Source organism: Pristiophorus japonicus, chromosome 19 (assembly GCF_044704955.1).
Source record: "Pristiophorus japonicus isolate sPriJap1 chromosome 19, sPriJap1.hap1, whole genome shotgun sequence".
NCBI classification, from domain to species: domain Eukaryota; kingdom Metazoa; phylum Chordata; class Chondrichthyes; family Pristiophoridae; genus Pristiophorus; species Pristiophorus japonicus.
Window position 1 is genome coordinate 34,606,763 of NC_091995.1, and position 18,315 is coordinate 34,625,077.

The following is an 18,315-nucleotide window of genomic DNA, read 5'->3' on the forward strand; positions in this document are numbered from 1 at the left end:
GTTTTCGAGACTCCCCGCCCATGTCCAATTTCGCCCCCCCACCCCAACCTCTGGTTTCATTGCATTCATTTTGTTTCAGGAAAAGTTGCAAAATAGATTGGATTCTCTTCAGAGGCGGAAGAATTACCTTTCTAAATGCCGAGCTGCACAAAAAGAAAACCGAGTGGGACTGAAGGTGAGATGTTTGACTATCCAGCGGCGATATAATGGGTGGGGGCTGAAGCATGGGTGGGATCGCATTGGTCGCCGGTTATACGCCCCGCCGCATGTTCACTTCCACTGGCTTCAAGAGCACTGAATAACAGGCGTGTCGTATATCAGGCGGATAGATTGTGTCCGCCTGTTTTGTGTCCCGCCCAAGGCTACTTTCAATCCCCGATATCACTAACACATTAGCAAAGCAAGGGAAAGATTCTTATAAAGTCAAGTGGATTTGAATTATTGAACTGAAAGGTCAAGGTCCATGTGGAGGGGAGAAAGCTTTTCTCAATGAAGACTACAACTAGCAACCGTTGCTAATTATAACACATACCAAACCAGTAGCTCTCAAAGCGATTCATATGATGTCACTCATGAAGCTTTGAGGAAAGTATATTTGTGTCATAGTCAGCACCACGCTAATCCGCCTTCAGCTTGTATTGTCGATACAGATGTGTTCTATACTTGGAGTACTGTGCACCAGTTCTGGTCGCCATATTATAAAAAGGATATAGTGGCACGGGAGAGGGTGCAAAAAAGATTGACAGCGATGATACCAGAAATGTGAGGTTATACTTATCATGAAAGGATTAACAGGCTGGGTCTCCTTTTTCTCTTGAAAAGAGAAGGCTCAGGGGTGACCTAATGGAGGGTCTTTAAAATTATGAAAGGTTTTGATAGAGAGAGAATGTTTCCACTGAGGGAGTGCTGCACCATCGGAGGTGCCATCTTTCAGATGAGACGTTAAACCAAGTTCTCCCTCAGGTGAATGTAAAAGATCCCACGGCACAATTTCGAAGAAGAGCAGGGAGCGTTCACCCCGGTGTCCTGGCCAATATTTATCCCTCAACCAACATCACTAAAAACAGATTATCTGGTCATTATCACATTGCTGCTTGTGGGAGCTTGCTGTGTGCAAATTGGCTTGTTTCTTACATTACAACAGTGACTACACTTCAAAAGTACGTTATTGGATGTAAAGCACTTTGTGATGTCCTGAAGTCATGGAAGGTGCTATATAAATGCAAACCTTTCTTTTTTACTTGTGGGGAAGAGCAAAACTAAAGGCCATCAATATAAGTTAGTCACCAAGAAATCCAATCGGGAATTCAGCATAAACTTTTTTATCCAGAGTGTGGTGAGAATGTGGAACTTGCTACCACAGGGAATAGTTGAGGCGAATAGTATAGGTGCATTTAAGGGAAGGCTAGATAAGCATATGAGGGAGAAGGGAATCGAGGGTTATGCTGATAGATTTAGATGAGGAAAGATGGGAGGAGGCTCGAGTGGAGCATAAACGCTGGCATGGACTGAATGACCTGTTTCTGTGTTGCATAATTTATAAGAACATACGAAGTAGGAGCAGGAGTAGGTCTTACGGCCCCTCGAGCCTGCTCCACCATTCAATCATTTCACGGCTGATCATCGACCTCAACTCCACTTTCCTGCCCGCTCTCCATATCCCTTGATGCCCCTAAAGTCCAAAAATCTAGCGATCTCAATCTTGAGATATCTATCTATCTGTCTCAAAGACTCTGCATCCACAGCCCTCTAGGGAAGAGAATTCCAAATATTTACAAAGAGATTACTCCTCATCTCTATCTTAAATGGCTTACTCCTTATGCTGAGTCTGTGCCCCCTAGTTCTAAAAACTCCAGCCATGGGAAACAACCTCTCAGCATCTACCCTGTCAATCCCCTCCAGAATTTTGTATGTTTCAATGAGATCACCTCTCATTCTTTTAAACTCCAGAGAGTATAGGCCCCATTCTACACAATCTCTCATCATAGGACAACCCTCTCATCCCGGAAATCAATCTAGTGAACCTCTGCCTCCAAGGCAAGTATGTCCTTCCTTAGATAAGGAGACCAAAACTGCACAGTACTCCAGGTATGGTCTCACCAAGGCCCTGTACAATTGTAGCAAGACTTCCTTACTCTTATACTCCAACCCCCTTGCAATAAAGGACAACATGCCATTTGCCTTCCTTATTGCTTGCTGTACCTGCATGTTAGCTTTCTGTGTTTCCTGCACAGGGACACCCAAATCTCTCTGAACACCAACATTTAAAAGTTTCTTACCATTTAAAAAATATTATTTTTTCTATTCTCCCTACCAAAGTGAATAACCTCACATTTCCCCACATTATACTCCATCTGCCACCTTACTGCCCACTCACTTAGTCTATATTCCTTTACAGACACTGTGTTCTCCTCACAGCTTATTGTCCCACCTAGCTTTGTATCATCAGCAAATTTGGATACATTACACTCGGTCCCTTCATCGAGGTCATTAATATAGATTGTAAATAGTTGAGGCCCCAGCACTGATCCTTGTGGTACCCCACTAGTTACAGCCTGCCAACCTGAAAAAGACCCGTTTATCACTACCCTCTGTTTTCTGTCCATTAACCAATCCTCCAACCCTTCTGATATATTACCCCCAACCCCATGAGCATTTATCTTGTGTAATTACCTTTTATATGGCATCTTATCGAATGCCTTTTGGAAATCCAAATATACTACATCAACTGGTTCACCTTTATTTGCCCTGTTAATTACATCTTCAAAAAAACTCACATAAATTTATCAAACATGATTTCCCTTTCATAAAACCGTTTTGATTATCTAAGTGCCCTATCACCATTTCCTTAACAATAGATTCCAGCATTTTCCCGACGACTGATGTCAGGCTAACTGGCCTGCAGTTCCCCGTTTTCTCGCTCCCTCCTTTCTTGAATAGCGGTGAAATATCTTCAAAATCATGTGGGGTCGGGACCAAGTAGATTGGCGAAAGGGTCAAGAACCAGAGGACACAGATTTAAGGCGATTGGCAGAAGAACCAAAGGCGACATGAGGAAATACGTTTTTACGCAGCGAGTGGTTAGGATCTGGAATTCACTGCCTGAAAGGGTGGTGGAGGCAGATTCAATCACTGCTTCCAAAAGGGAGTTGGATAAATACCTGACGGAAAAACATTTGCAGGGCTACGGGGAAAGGGCGGTGGAGTGGAACTTGCTGAGGTGCTCTTACAGAGAGCCGGCACGGGCCGAATGGCCTCCTTCTGTTCTGTAACCATTCTATGATTATATAAATTCTATCTAGTGCGCGGCCATTTGGAGGGGGAAGTATCTATCACACTTCAAAGGTACTAACAACCCCTCTTACTGTCTCCTGATCGACTCCCAATATCATAATTCACGCAGAGCAAGAAATCAGCGAATCACAATGGCCTTTGCGTCAACTACGAATAACAAGTGTGAAAACTGCCAATGAAATGCCAGCAAGCGTCAAATGCGACCAATGAGCTGACAGCAGGCGGCGCGGAGCCAACCAATTAAATTATGGAACTGAATAATGGGAGGCCACTGCCCTACCACCCGTATTGCTCTGTCGCCCAAGACAAATATCCATCCCCTCCCCGCCCCCCCGTATATACATCCAAAGGTTACAGCCAAACTAATCTACAATATAAACACCAGCAGATATTTAGTGGCTGAGGGAATAAAACAATTACTGGCACTTCAAACAAGTATAAATTGGCAGGTAAATAATGTCGCAATATATCTGTGAGGCTCTGTACATTTTAGTGGCAGCAATATTTAACCTCCTGTCATAGAATCTTACAGCACCGAAGGAGGCCATTCGGCCCATCTGCCTGTGCTAGCTCTCTGGAAGAGCGATCCCATTAGCCCCCCTGCTCTTTCCCTGTAGCCCTGCAATTTTTTTTCTTTTCAAGTATTTATCCAATTTTGAAAGTTACTATTGAATCTGCTCCCTCCGCCCTTTCAGGCAGCGCATTCCAGATCACAACAACTCGCTGCGTATAAAATTTCTCCTCCTCCTCTCCCTCGGGTTCTTTTGCCAATTATCTTCAACCTGTGTCCTCTGGTTACCTACCCTCCTGCCAGTGGGAACAGTTTCTCATTATTTACTCTTATCTAAACATTTCATGTTTTTGAACACCTCCATTAAATCTCCCCTTAACATTCTCTGTTCCGAGGAGAACAATCCCAGTTTCTCCAGTCTCTCAACATACTCGAAGTCCGTCATCACTGGTACCATTCTATCAAATCTCCTCTGCACCCTCTCCAAGTCCTTGACATCCTTCCTAAAGCGTGGTGCCCAGAGTTGAACACAACACTCCAGCTGGGGCCTAAACAGTGACTTTTCAAGGTTTAGCATAAGTTCCATGCTTTTGTACTCTATTCCTCTATTTATAAAGCCCAGGATCCCATATGCTTTTTTTAATGGCCGTATCAACCTGCCCTGCCACCTTCAAAGATTTGCGCACATACACCCCCAGGTCCCTCTGTTCCTGCACCCCCTTTAAAATTGCACCATTTAGTTCATATCGCCTCCCCTCATTCTTCCTTCTAAAATGCATCACTTCACACTTCTCTGTGCATCTGCCGTGTGCTCGCCCATTTCACCAGTCCGTCTGTGTCCTCCTCAAGTCTGCTGCCATCCTTTGCTACATTTCCAAGTTTTGTTTCATCTGCAAACTTTGAAATCATCACCCGATATGCTTTCGGAAATGCTGTGGCTTCTTCTTGGGCAGCCCCCCGGAATCAAGGATGACTTGCTTCCATACTAAAATGAGTTCTAAGGTCACCGACGAGACCAATGCGGGATCTACAGTCTCTGTCACAGGTGGGGCAGGTGTTAGTTGGAGGGTCTGTCGCTGTTGGGGTCGCCCATGGGGGGGGTCCCGATGTTCCGGGGCCCGAACTTCATTTTAAAGGGTGGAAGATGCCTGTGCGTGAATTCTTTTAACGTGGGGCACACCAGCTACCACAGGAACTTGACAGGGCAAGGTCTTGGTCCAATGGCAAGGGGATCCAAGATGATTGGAGACCAGGCTCTGTAGAATGGGCATAGCGCGCACGCGCGCACACACACACACGCACACAGACACACGTTCCTAATGACCCCCTCCCTCCCTCCCTCAGGTCCTCGCTCCCTGGTTTTCAGAGACCGCAGCGTAGGTGAGCGCATTAATCTTGCATTACAGTGTTGTGGATTACGAAGGTTAGGAGAACCGTTGTCGCAATAATGCAGTGGCAATGCTACAAGTGTCAGACACCAGGCTACTGGTCCAACGCCACCTTGAATAAAGTAACTGTAAAGTAACTTCTTTGGGCCAAAATTTCCGGCCACCCCGGGTGAGTACGAAATGAGCACGGAGCAGGCGAGGCCTCGCAAAAGCCGGTTTTCGGGGTGAGATGCGCATGCGCAGAGAATCGGCTTTTCCGATCTGCCAAATGACAGATCGAGCGCTTCCCCCGGGAAAAGGACATCCGCGCGGGAGCGACTGGGCTATTTGCCCAACTCATGTCCAGCGAATCTCCTTCAAACGTTTACATCTGGTGCATAGCTGACTTTCACCAGCGAAACACTTTCAAAACATATACTAATTAAATTTAATCATTCATTTTTATGTTAAAAACCCTATCCATTAAGGTAAGTTTATTGTTAACACTATTAAAACACATTCACTTTTTTTCCAAAAATTATATGGGGCTGAAATTGCAGTCGGAGGCTTCCCGCGGGCGAACGCCTCCAACCTGAACCATTTCTACGAAAGTACCTGGTGGCCCTGGAGGAGCGTGGGATTCCGGTGGGGAGGCCTTCTCTTCCCACGCTGCGAAGTGTGCTCCCGTCCTCCAGGTTCCCACGCAGAAGGTGCTGTCATGTGTGACTGCTCAACCAATCAGGTACAGTGTTCCACAGCTTTCTCATTAATAGCAATGGGAACTCCGTATCTACCAGTTCTCATTGCTAGTAATGAGAAAAAAAAAACAAACACACTAAACACATAATAAAAAATAAACACACTTCACATAATTAAAATGAATTGACATTAAAGTTAATAAATATCTTAAAGACATTTTTTTTCTGAGTTTTTAAAAAGATTTTTAAATTATTGTTAAAAATAAATGTAACGTGGTGGGCAGGGTTTTTAAAAATATGTTTGTTAAATTTAATTTAATTATATTTTTGTGTGTTTTCAAACTCTTATGCCTGTAACAGTAGGCTATGCGCCTGCTTTTATCAGGCGCAAGAGTTTTGAGGACATTTGCTGGGTAAGATATGGGTAAATCCAGAAACCTTGCCCTTGCAAATGTCCTCGCTCCCGAGATGCGTTGGATCTGTCGAGCTCCAGCTTGACAGATTGGAAAAGCCGGTTTTCAGCGCGTGCACATTGTGTGCTGAAAACCAGCTTTTGCAATGCCTTCCCGGGTGCATACACACTCCGTACAGACCTGGGGAGGCTGGGATTTCCAGGCCTATATTTTTTTCTAAAACATTTAATTTCAATTCATTTTAAATATGAGAGGTGTTTTATTTATTTATTATGCGGTGTTCCAGTGTTTTCGGGTTTTCTCATTGATAGTAATTGGAACTCGTACAAACAGAGTTCCCATTATTATCGATGAGTTTTCTACTGACTGATTGGTGGTCCAGGCCCACGTGACTCCAGCATTTTCATACGTACGGGGAAGTCATCTCTCTGTACGTTGCACAGCGAATCTAGGCCTCTGACCGGGATCCGACCTTCCTCCGGGACCACCAGGCCTTCATAGCGAGGGGATTTGAGTACAGGGGCAGGGAGGTGTTTCTACAGTTGTACAGGGCCTTGGTGAGGCCACACCTGGAGTATTGTGTACAGTTTTGGTCTCCTAACTTGAGGAAGGACATTCTTGCTATTGAGGGAGTGCAGCAAAGGTTCACCAGACTGATTCCCAGGATGGCGGGACTGACATATCAAGAAAGACTGGATCAACTGGGCTTGTATTCACTGGAGTTCAGAAGAGTGAGAGGGGATCTCATAGAAACGTTTAAAATTCTGACGGGTTTAGACAGGTTAGATGCAGAAAGAATGTTCCCGATGTTGGGGAAGTCCAGAACCAGGGGTCACAGTCTAAGGATAAGGGGTCGGCCATTTAGGACCGAGATGAGGAGAAACTTCTTCACCCAGAGAGTGGTGAACCTGTGGAATTCTCTACCACAGCAAGTTGTTGAGGCCAATTCACTAAATATATTCCAAAAGGAGTTAGATATAGTCCTTACTATTAGGGGGATCAAGGGGTATGGCGAGAAAGCAGGAATGGGGTACTGTAGTTGCATGTTCAGCCATGAACTCATTGAATGGAGGTGCAGGCTCGAAGGGCCAATTTCTATGTTTCTATGTACTTTCGTAAAATGTTTTTGGGTCGGGGGCGTTCGTTCGAAGGAAGCCTCCGACCGCAATTTCCCCCCAATAATTTCTCTAATTTCCTTGCAAAGTCTCAACGGATATCCGCCACTGGCTCCCTTCTGACAACAACCGCAATGTTTTGCTATTTGCTTGCAATAAAAGAAAACTTAACTTCCACAGAAATATATCGAAACTCTCCGGGAGAATATCGTCTCTCAGTTTGCCCAGTTGCAGCAGATCCTCAGGAGCGAAGAGGCGGCCATGATATCGAGACTCGACGCAGAGGAGACGATCATGTCACAGGATATCGAGGACAATATGATAAAAATTGCAAAAGACACAGCTTCTATTAACCAAACAATAAGCGTCATACAGAGCAGGCTGGCTCTACAAGAGGCGGAATTGCTAAAGGTATCAACTACATCGTAAATAAAACGCTAATCACAATCCTAAATGGGGCTGTGTCCCAATGGTGATTACTGGTTCTAATGATGAGATAGAGCTCCACAACCAATGGATTAGATGTCAGCTGTGTCTCAGTGGGTATAGTATAGTATTAAGCGGTCCCTGTATTGAGGATGACTTGCTTCCACACCAAAAAAAGGATGAGTTCACAGGTGTTTTAATGAAGGACCTAATATTCCAGGTCCTGAACTACACGTTAAAGGGTGGAAGATGGCTGTGCGTGGATTTTTTTAATGTATGGTGGCCGTTGCACACCAGCCACCACACGGGCTAGGTCTTGGTCCAGTGGCAAGGATTGACCAAGACGATTGGAGACCCAGCTCTGCTGCACGCACCTAGTGCGCACACATATACCAACAGTCTATAGACCTCAGTTGTGGAGCGGCCAATGCTGCCGCCAGGCCCTTGCCTCTTCCGGGCCGCGAACTCTCACCTCTCCCTGGACCCAATCACGACGCACCTGGACCCCGATCTCTCTACGCTCCACTGCCCCGATTATTCGCTGCACCTCTGCTATACCTGGGCCCTGCCGATGTTCCCGCCCACGCGCCAATCGGCGACCTGGGTTTTGGTGACGTCGCCCTCCTTGCGGCACGTTGCCCTCTCGGAATGGCTCGCGCTGTATCTTGAAGTGGTATGCTCCTCCTTATACCCCTGATATGCAGCTGGTGTTTCCTCGTGGCGCCCCACAGGTCGGGGATATAAGGAGGAGCGGCGGCCCTGGAACCAGCAGGTTAGCACCATCGCTCCTGAGTCAGAAGGTTGTGGGTTCAAGTCCCACTCCAGAGACTAGAGCACATAAATCTAGGCTAACACTCCCAATGCAGTGCTGAGGGAGGGCTGCACTGTCGGAGGTGCCACTCTCAGGTGGACGTAAACGATCCCATGGCACTGTCCTGGCCAATATTCATCCCTAAACCAATTCATTGTTTCATAGCTGTTTGTGGCTGTGTGGATGCCACATTTCCTACAGTACAACAGTGACTACATTTCAAAAAGTACTTAATTGGCTGTAAAGGGCTTTGGGACATCCTGAGGTTGAGAATGATGCTGTATAAATGCAAGTTCTTTTTTTCTTCCTAATTTTATGTACTACATAGTATTTATACTCCAGAAACACGCCATTTACCCCAACAGGTCTATGCCGGTATTTCTGCTCCACATGAGTCTCCTCCCACCCTGCTTCCTCTAACCCAATCAACATATCCTTCTATTTCTTTCTCCCTCATGTGCTTATCTTGCTTCCCTGTTAAATACATCGATACTATTTGCTTCAACCACTCCCTGTGGCAGCGAGTTCCACATTCTCACCACTCTCTGGGTAAAGATGTTTCTCCTGAATTCCCTATTGGATTTATTGATGACTATCTTATATTGATGATCTCTGGCTCTGGTCTCCCCTGCAATTTGAAACATCCTCTCTATAGCGCTTTCATACTCTTTAAAAACCTCTATGCAGATGACACAAAACTTGGAAGTATAGTGAACAGTGAGGAAGACAGTGATTGACTTCAAGAGGACATAGACAGGCTGGTGGAATGGGTGGATACGTAGCAGATGAAATTTGACGCAGAAAATTGAGAAGTGATACATTTTGGTAGAAAGAATGAGAGGACATATAAACTAAAGGGTACAATCCTAAAGCAGGTGCATGAACAGAGAGACCTGGGGGTATGTGTGTATAAATTGTTGAAGGCGGCAGGGCAGGTTGAGAAAGCGGTTAAAAAAGCTTACAGGATCCTGGGCTTCATAAATAGAGGCATAGAGTACAAACGCAAGGAAGTTATCATGAACCTGTATAATATACTGGTTCGGCCCTAACTAGAGTACTGTGTCCAATTCTGGGCAACGTACTTTAGGAAGGATGTGAAGGCCTTAGAGACGGTGCGGAAAAGATTTACGAGAATGATTCCAGGGATGAGGGACTTCAGTTACGTGGATAGACTGGAGAAGCCGGGGTTGTTCTCCTTGGAGCAGAGAAGGTTGAGAGGAAATTTATTAGATGTGATCAAAATCATGAGGGGTCTGGACAAAGTAGATAGAGAGAAACTGTTCCCATTGGCAGAAGGGTTGAGAACCAGAGGACACAGATTTAAGATGATTGACAAAAGAACCAAAGACGACGTGAGGAAAAACCTTTTAATAGTGAGTGATTTATGATCTGGAATGCGCTGCCTGAAAGGGTGGTGGAGGCAGACTCAATCGTGGCTTTCATAAGGGAGTTGGATAACTACCTCAAAGAAAAACATTTGCAGGGCTAGGGGGGAAGGGCAGGGGAGTGGGACTAGCTGAGGTGCTCTTGCAGAGAGCCAGCATGGGTTCGACGGGCCGAATGGCTTTCTTCCCGCTGTAACCATTTTATGATTCAATGACAAGTCACCCTCAGGAACATATCAACAGGAGCAGGCCATTCAGCCCCTCGAGCCTGTTCAGCCATTCAGTGAGATCGTGACTGACCTGTGACCTAACTCCACATACTCGCCTTTGCCCCATATCCCTCAATACTTTGGTGAACAAAAATCTATCAATCTCAGATTTTACGTTAATGCCTACCGCCCTTTGCGTCTACAAGTGTTTCCTAACTTCGCTTGTGAAAGGCCTGGCTCTAATTTTTAGGCTGTGTTCCCTAGTCTTAGATTCCGCAACCAATGTAAATAGTTTCTATCTACTACCTCTCTCTCAGTTCCCCGTAATATCTTGAAGACGTCGATCAGAAACGGACTCATTCGCGTCCCCTTTGACACAGATGGGCCCTGTCAAAGACAGAATAGTCATTGGTAAAATCTTCCATATAGTGGGGGATGACGTTTACATTGACTTTGGTGGCACGTTTCACTGTGTGTGCAAAAGACCAGCAGTAAGTACCAGAGGCATGTGCGGGTGCATTTGAAACTTATTGCTCTAGAACTGACATGGGGCCAAGACAGACACAACTCTGCTCAAGGCAGAAGCTGCACTCCAGGGATTGCTGGACACCAGAGATTCAAAGCAAAGAGAATGAAAGTTATAAATAGTGACCTGGTATAATTTTGTTTCTATAAAAAAATATGTATTTATGGCTTTACTATTTTAAAAAAAAGCAACATTTTATATCGTACAAAAAAAAATCACCACTTAACCTTCTAAGTTCCAGGGAATCTAACCCTCCGCCTTCTCTTTTGTGAAGAAAAGTTCCCCGGCCTGTTTGTGGGATAAGTAAGCAAGGGACAGGAATAAGATGACAGGAACGTAACTGCTCTGGTACAGGATTGTGCTTAGCAGTACTGTGCAGGTTAAAAAAAGGAACACTCCTCACTGTTACTGGGTCTGTGGGAGTCCGAACAATTGCCACGTGTTTACCGAGTGGTTACTGATATCCCAAACAGTTACTTATCAGGAGGCGTGAGCTGTGTGTTTTGTACACTGATATTAACTCTGAATTCAACGTGATATGTGCAGCTAAGGAATAGAAACATAGAAAATAGGAGCAGAATTAGGCCATTCGGCCCTTCGAGTCTGCACCGCCATTGAATATGACCATGGCTGATCCTCTGTCTCAACACCATATTCCCGCTTTTTCCCCATACCCCTTGATGCCTTTTGTGTCTAGAAATCCATCCAACTCCCTCTTAAATATATTTAGTGACTTGGCCTCCACAGCCTTCTGTGGTAGAGAATTCCACAGATTCACCACCCTCTGAGTGTAGAAATGTCTCCTCATCTCAGTCCTAAATTTCCTACCCCGTATCCTGAGACTGTGACCCCTTGTTCTCGACTTCCCAGCCAGGAGATACATCCTCCCCACATCCAGTCTATCCAATCCAGTCAGAATTTTATACATTTCAATGAGATCTCCTCTCATTCTTCTAAACTCCAGTGAATATAGGCCTAGTCGACCCAATCTCTCCTCATACGACAGTCCTGCCATCCCAGGAATCAGTCTGGTGAACCTTCGCTGCACTCCCTCCATGGCAAGTATATCCTTTCTTAGGTAAGGAGACCAACACTGCACACAATACTCCAGGTGCGGTCTCACCAAGGCCCTGTATAACTGTAGTAAGGTATCCTTGCTCCTGTACTCAAATCCTCTTGCAATGAAGGCCAACATACCATTTGCCTTCCTAACTGCTTGCTGCACCTGCATGGTTGCCTTCAATGACTGGTGTACAAGGACACCCAGGTCCTTTTGTACATCGACATTTCCCAAGCTATCACCATTTAAATAATACTTTGTCCTTATGTTTTTCCTACCAAAGTGGATAACTTCACATTTATCCACATTATACTGCATCTGCCATGTGTTTGCCCACTCACTCAACCTATCTAAATCGCCTTGCAGCGTATTTGCATCCTCCTCACAACTCACAATCCCACCTAGTTTTGTGTCATCAGAAAACTTGGAAATATTACATTTGGTTCCCTCATCCAAATCATTTCTATATATTGTGAATAGCTGGTGCCCAAGCTCTGATCCCTGTGGTACCCCACTAGTCAGAATGGGCTCGCTATTCTGTGAACACAGGAACCTGTTCAGGGGTGCAGTCGAGAGCCAGCATTGCCAATCCTCCATGGGATCAATCTTAACTTCTTGCCATGGTGTATAATGGGCCAGCAGCTCTCCATCTTTATTACCATTCGCTTCACCTAAATCGGGAGAGATGTATACAGAGGCGCTGGAGAGGGCGCAGAGAAGATTAACAAGGATGATACCAGAAATGCGAGGGTATACCTATCAGGAAAGGATGAACAGGCTGGGTCTCTTTCCTCTTGAAAAAAGAAGGCTGAGGGGTGACCTAATAGAGGTCTTTAAAATCATGAAAGGTTTTGATAGAGTGGATACAGAGAGAATGTTTCCACTTGAGCATAATGGTACAAAGGTGCGTGGGAAAGCAGGTTGTGAGGAAGACGCACAAAATCTGCAAAGGGATATAGACGGGCTAGGTGAGTGGGCAAACATTTGGCAGATGGAGTATAATGTGGGAAAGTGTGAGGTTATCCACTTTGGCAGAAAAAATAAAAAAGCAAATTATTATTTAAATGGAGAAAAAATATAAAGTGCTGCAGTACAGAGGGACCTGGGGGTCCTTGTGCATGAAACACAAAAAGTTAGTATGCAGGTACAGCAAGTGACCAGGAAGGCAAATTGAATGTTGGCCTTTATTGCAAGGGGGATAGAGTATAAAAGCAGAGAAGTCCTGCTACAACTGTATAGGGTATTGGTGAGGCCACACCTGGAGTACTACATATAGTTTTGGTCTCCTTATTTAAGGAAGGATATACTTGCATTGGAGGCAGTTCAGAGAAGGTTCACTCGGCTGATTCCAGAGATGAAGGGGTTGTCTTATGATGATAGGTTGGGCCTGTACTCGTTGGAGTTCAGAAGAATGAGAGGTGATCTTATTGAGACATATAAGATAATGAGGGGGCTCGACAAGGTAGAGGCAGAGAGGATGTTTCCACTCATGAGGGAATCTAGAACTAGGGGGCATAGTTTTAGAATAAGGGGCCGCCCATTTAAAACTGAGATGAGGAGGAATTTCTCAGAGGGTTGTAAATCTGTGGAATTCTCTGCCCTAGAGAGCTGTGGAGGCTGGGTCATTGAATATATTTAAGGTGGAGATAGACAGATTTTTGAGCGATAAGGGAGTAAAGGTTATGGGGAGCGGGCAGGGAAGTGGAACTGAGTCCATGATCAGATCAGTCATGATCTTATTGAATGGCGGAGCAGGCTCGAGGGGCCAAATGGCCTACTCCTGCTCCTATTTCTTATGTTCTTATAACTCAAGGCCATCAATATAAGATTGTCACGAAGAATCCAATAGGGAATTCAGAAGAAACTTTTTTACCCAGAGAGTGGTGAGAATGTGGAACTCGCTGCCACAGGGAGTGGTTGAAGTGAATAGTATCGATGCATTTAAGGGGAGGCTAGCCAAGCATATGAGGGAGAAGGGAATAGAGGGTTATGCTGATAGATTTAGATGAGGAAAGAGGGGAGGAGGCTCGAGTGGAGCATAAACGCCGGCATGGACAGGTTGGGCCGAATGGCCTGTTTCTGTGCCGTATATTCTATGTACTCCTGTGAACTGCCAATTCGCTACCACCCATTTCACACTATCGCACAGAATCCAGACCAATCGGGTTCCTGTGCACCTATTCGATCTCCGACACCCCTCAATTCCATCTTCTCCAAAATTCTACCGGGGTGTCTCCTGCATTTTCGAGCAGCACGAGGCTCCACCTTCTGACTGGCACAATATGGAAGCAATTTTCACTCTTGCCGATGTGATAGCGAGTCGGTTGCCCGATTTGCATTTTTATTTCCGTTGGAAGTTAAGAAAAATAAAAATCGGGAGAGGGACACAGAGGCCTATTCAATAACGCTGGTTTTATGCGAACGGTGAAAATGATCCCAACTGTCCCGTTGCTTTGCCAGCTAAATCTGTTGTCTTTCACCCGCCCTTTTCTGAGTTGAAGCTCTGGTTACAGAGCTTGTAGCGGTGCTGAATCCTTTATTAGGGGTCAGTTCACCCAGACCAATGAAATACTGAACCTTTGTAAGATTTGCCCAGAACCATGTAATTCCAGCGTCATTATTCCCAGCAACCCCCTAGTCTCTCCTCGTAGCTCAGATGCGTATTTCACAGTATCTATTTGGTCCCTCCCCCCCGCGCCCCCTTCTCGGCCTGCACTATGGTGACCTGAACCGTACACGGTATAACCAGCCTATCACCCGAGGATCGAGTGCTCTATTCCCCGGTTGCATGTTCTATTGAAAGAAGGAAAGACTTGCATAAAACAGTATATAAAAACAGAAAATGCTGGAACCACTCAGCAATCCAGGCAGCCTCTGTGGAGCGAGAAACAGAGTTTAACGTTTCAGGTCGATGACCTTTTGTCAGAACCGGAAAACATTTGTGCATTTATAGAGCACCTTTCATAATCTCAGGATGTCCCAATTAAGTTATTTTTGAAGTGTAGTTATGTCGGAAATGCGGCAGCCAATTTATGCATAGTAAGATCCCACAAGCAGTGAAATGAATGGCCAGGTCACCTGTTTTGGCGGGATATACCGGGGAAGGGAGAATACCCCTGCTCTTCTTCAAAATAGTGCCGTGGGATCTTTTACTTCGTCCACCTGAGAGGACAGACGCAGTTCATTGTCTCATCCGAAAGACGGCACCTCCGACAGTGCAGCGCTCCCTCAGTACTGGCACTGGGAATGCCAGTCTGGACTGTGCTCAAGTCTCTGGGGTGGGAATTCTGACACAGAGCCACAGCTGACATTATTGAGGTTACACAAACACAGTGGGGGTAACTTTGACTCTGGGCGATAGTCTATAATGGGTGATCTCGGATCAGCTGCTGTCCATACAACTTCATATGGGCTGTCAATTTGCAATCGCTTGATTTATACCGTCACACAAAGTCAAAATTAACCCTGATTGGACTCGAGATGATCTGTTCACTTTCATTCAGTTAATAAGTTAATTAATTAAGTTAATTAAACTAATACTTAATTCTGTTTTGGAACAATGAGAGGATTTTAGATTTGTATAATATTGAATTAATTATTCACTGAAGGTATCACAATTTTTATTCATCTCTCTGCAGAACTTCAATTCTGATTTTACCTTGTGTTTTCATTCTAGGATATGAAGTTCATCATTAAACAGTATGTCCTATTTTTATGTACGCTTAACTAATATGTACATTCTTGTGTTCAAATCCCTCCATGGCCTCGCCCCTCCCTATCTCTGTAAACTCCTCCAAATCCACAACCCCCGAGATATCTACACTCCTCTAAATCTGGCCTCTTGCTCATCCTACCGATTTTTATATCGTTCCACCATTGACGGCTGTGCCTTCAGCTGCTGAGTCCCCATGCTCCAGAATTCCCTCCATAAACCTCTCCATCTCTCTCTCCTCCTTTAAGATGCCCCTTTAAAACCTACCTCTTTGACCAAGCGTTTGGTCGTCTGCCCTAATATCTCCTTATGTTGGCTCGGTGCCAAATGTTGCTTGATAATCGCTCCTGTGAAACGCCTTGGTTCTTTTTTTATTACGTTAAAGGCGCTATATAAATGCAAGTTGTTGTTGTTCTGGTCTCCGCCCAGATCCAGTTTCACCCCCCCGACTGTTTCACCTCTCCCATTTCCGTTCAATCTCCATCAACCTGTCCAGTGCACTCCCCTGCTGTGACGTCTCCTTTCTGAGCCCCGCCCAGGGAGTTGCTTAACCTCCAGTCAGTAACGACACTCTGCCCGGTGTCGACTTCGATGTAAAGTGAAGTTGGAGGGGGTCTGCAATGGGCGGCAATTCATTATCCCCCATCTTACACCCATCGCCCAAAGTTAACATTAACCCCCCCCTCAACTGCCCCCTCCCTCTCCCCTCAATGCGTTTATTGACTCAACCCTTGAAATTAAACAATTTCCAATGTTTGGTCAGGTGTGGTTACGATTATCAGACTCCCCGGGAGGTGTCTGAAGCTCTGACCCTGGGAGAATTCAATGGACCTCTGCAGTACATGGTGTGGAGACGGCTGTTCAAAGAAATCAGGACAGGTAACATTAGGCCTTTAGTCTGTTGATAACATTAGGGGGCTGGCGGGGGTGGGGGGGTGTTGATTATGGTGATACAAGTAACCATCAACATTTGCTGTTTGCAATTGGTATCCCTGTAGCAAATGAATTGGGAAGGGGGGGTTAATTTTACCTAACGTAGGGGGGTGGGGGCTCCCCTCGGGATTGGATGGAATCCCGATTTTATACCCGGCCCAATATTGACCGCTGTGGCGAGTAAAACCGGGGTGGGGAGGGGTTAAAAACTGCACTGCACGAGATTCCGTCAGTTTCCCAACGGGCGGCTGAGGTTAGAATAGCCCTCGTCTCACCATTGCCCGCACACCCCCCCCCCCGCCACCACAGACAGTGGAACAATCTGCCCCCTCCCCCCCCGCCCACAGACCATGGAGCAATCTGTCCCCCCCCACAGAGCATGGAACAACCTGTCCCCCCCCCCACAGACAGTGGAACAATCTGTCCACCCCCCCTCCCCACAGACAGTGGAACAATCTGTTCCCCCCACCACAGACAGTGGAACAATCTGTCCACCACCCCCCCCCCCCCCACAGACAGTGGAACAATCTGTTTCCCCCCCCCACAGACAGTGGAACAATCTGTTTCCCCCCCCCCACAGACAGTGGAACAATCTGTCCCCCCCCCACAGACAGTGGAACAATCTGTCCACCCCCCTCCCCCCCACAGACAGTGGAACAACCTGTCCCCCCCCCACAGACAGTGGAACAATCAGTTTCACCCCCCCCCCCCCCAGACAGTGGAACAATCTGTCCCCCGCCCCCCACAGACAGTGGAACAATCTGTCCCCCACCCCCACTGACAGTGGAACAATCTGTTTCACCCCCCACAGACAGTGGAACAATCTGTCCCCCACCCCCACAGACAGTGGAACAATCTGTTCCCCCCACCACAGACAGTGGAACAATCTGTCCACCACCCCCCCCCACAGACAGTGGAACAATCTGTTTCCCCCCCCCCACAGACAGTGGAACAATCTGTTTCCCCCCCCCCCCCACAGACAGTGGAACAATCTGTCCCCCCCCCACAGACAGTGGAACAACCTGTCCCCCCCCCACAGACAGTGGAACAATCAGTTTCACCCCCCCCCCCCAGACAGTGGAACAATCTGTCCCCCGCCCCCCACAGACAGTGGAACAATCTGTCCCCCACCCCCACTGACAGTGGAACAATCTGTTTCACCCCCCACAGACAGTGGAACAATCTGTCCCCCACCCCCACAGACAGTGGAACACTCTGTTTCACCCTGCACCCCCACAGACCATGGAACAAGGTGTTCCCCCCCGTTCCCCCCCCCCACAGAGACAGTGGAACAATCTGTCTCCCCCCCCCCCCCCCCCACAGACAGTGGAACAATCTGTTTCACCCCCCCCACCCCCACAGACCATGGAACAATCTGTTCCCCCCACACAGATCATGGAACAATCTGTTCCCCCCACACAGACCATGGAACAATCTGTTCCCCCCACACAGACCATAGAACAATCTGTTCCCCCCACACAGATCATGGAACAATCTGTCCCCACCCACAGACAGTGGAACAATCAGTTTCACCCCCCCCTCCCCCCCCCAGACAGTGGAACACTCTGGTCCCCGCCACCCCCAACCTCCACAAATTATTATAACGGAATAATACTTGTGTTACGGGGGTCCGAGGAATTTTGATGGCACAGGGGTGGGGCGGGGCAATCGGACGTGGAACAGGGGAGCAGGCCTAAGAGGACTGGCCGCCCGTTATACACAGCGCCTGTATACTCGGTTCCTTTACCGTCAGTAGCTGACGTTGGTCTCGAGGGGGATTCCGCCTCCCTCCCCCCCCCTCCCGTTGTGTGTCTGTCGACCCCGTCTGCCCGGCTGAGCCACCCATTGTCCACCG

At 46.7% G+C, this 18,315-nt stretch overlaps 1 protein-coding gene across 1 annotated transcript in view; it reads left to right on the top strand.

Moving 5' to 3' along the window:
• The window catches only part of LOC139230426 (E3 ubiquitin-protein ligase TRIM39-like), a 30,786-nt gene that overhangs the window by 7,350 nt on the left and 5,121 nt on the right, over positions 1-18,315 (top strand). Inside the window, exons 2-5 of the mRNA XM_070862264.1 lie at positions 80-175; positions 7,579-7,809; positions 15,492-15,514; positions 16,291-16,406. Coding sequence (XP_070718365.1) covers positions 80-175; positions 7,579-7,809; positions 15,492-15,514; positions 16,291-16,406 — 466 coding nt within the window. The remainder of the gene's footprint in view (positions 1-79; positions 176-7,578; positions 7,810-15,491; positions 15,515-16,290; positions 16,407-18,315) is intronic.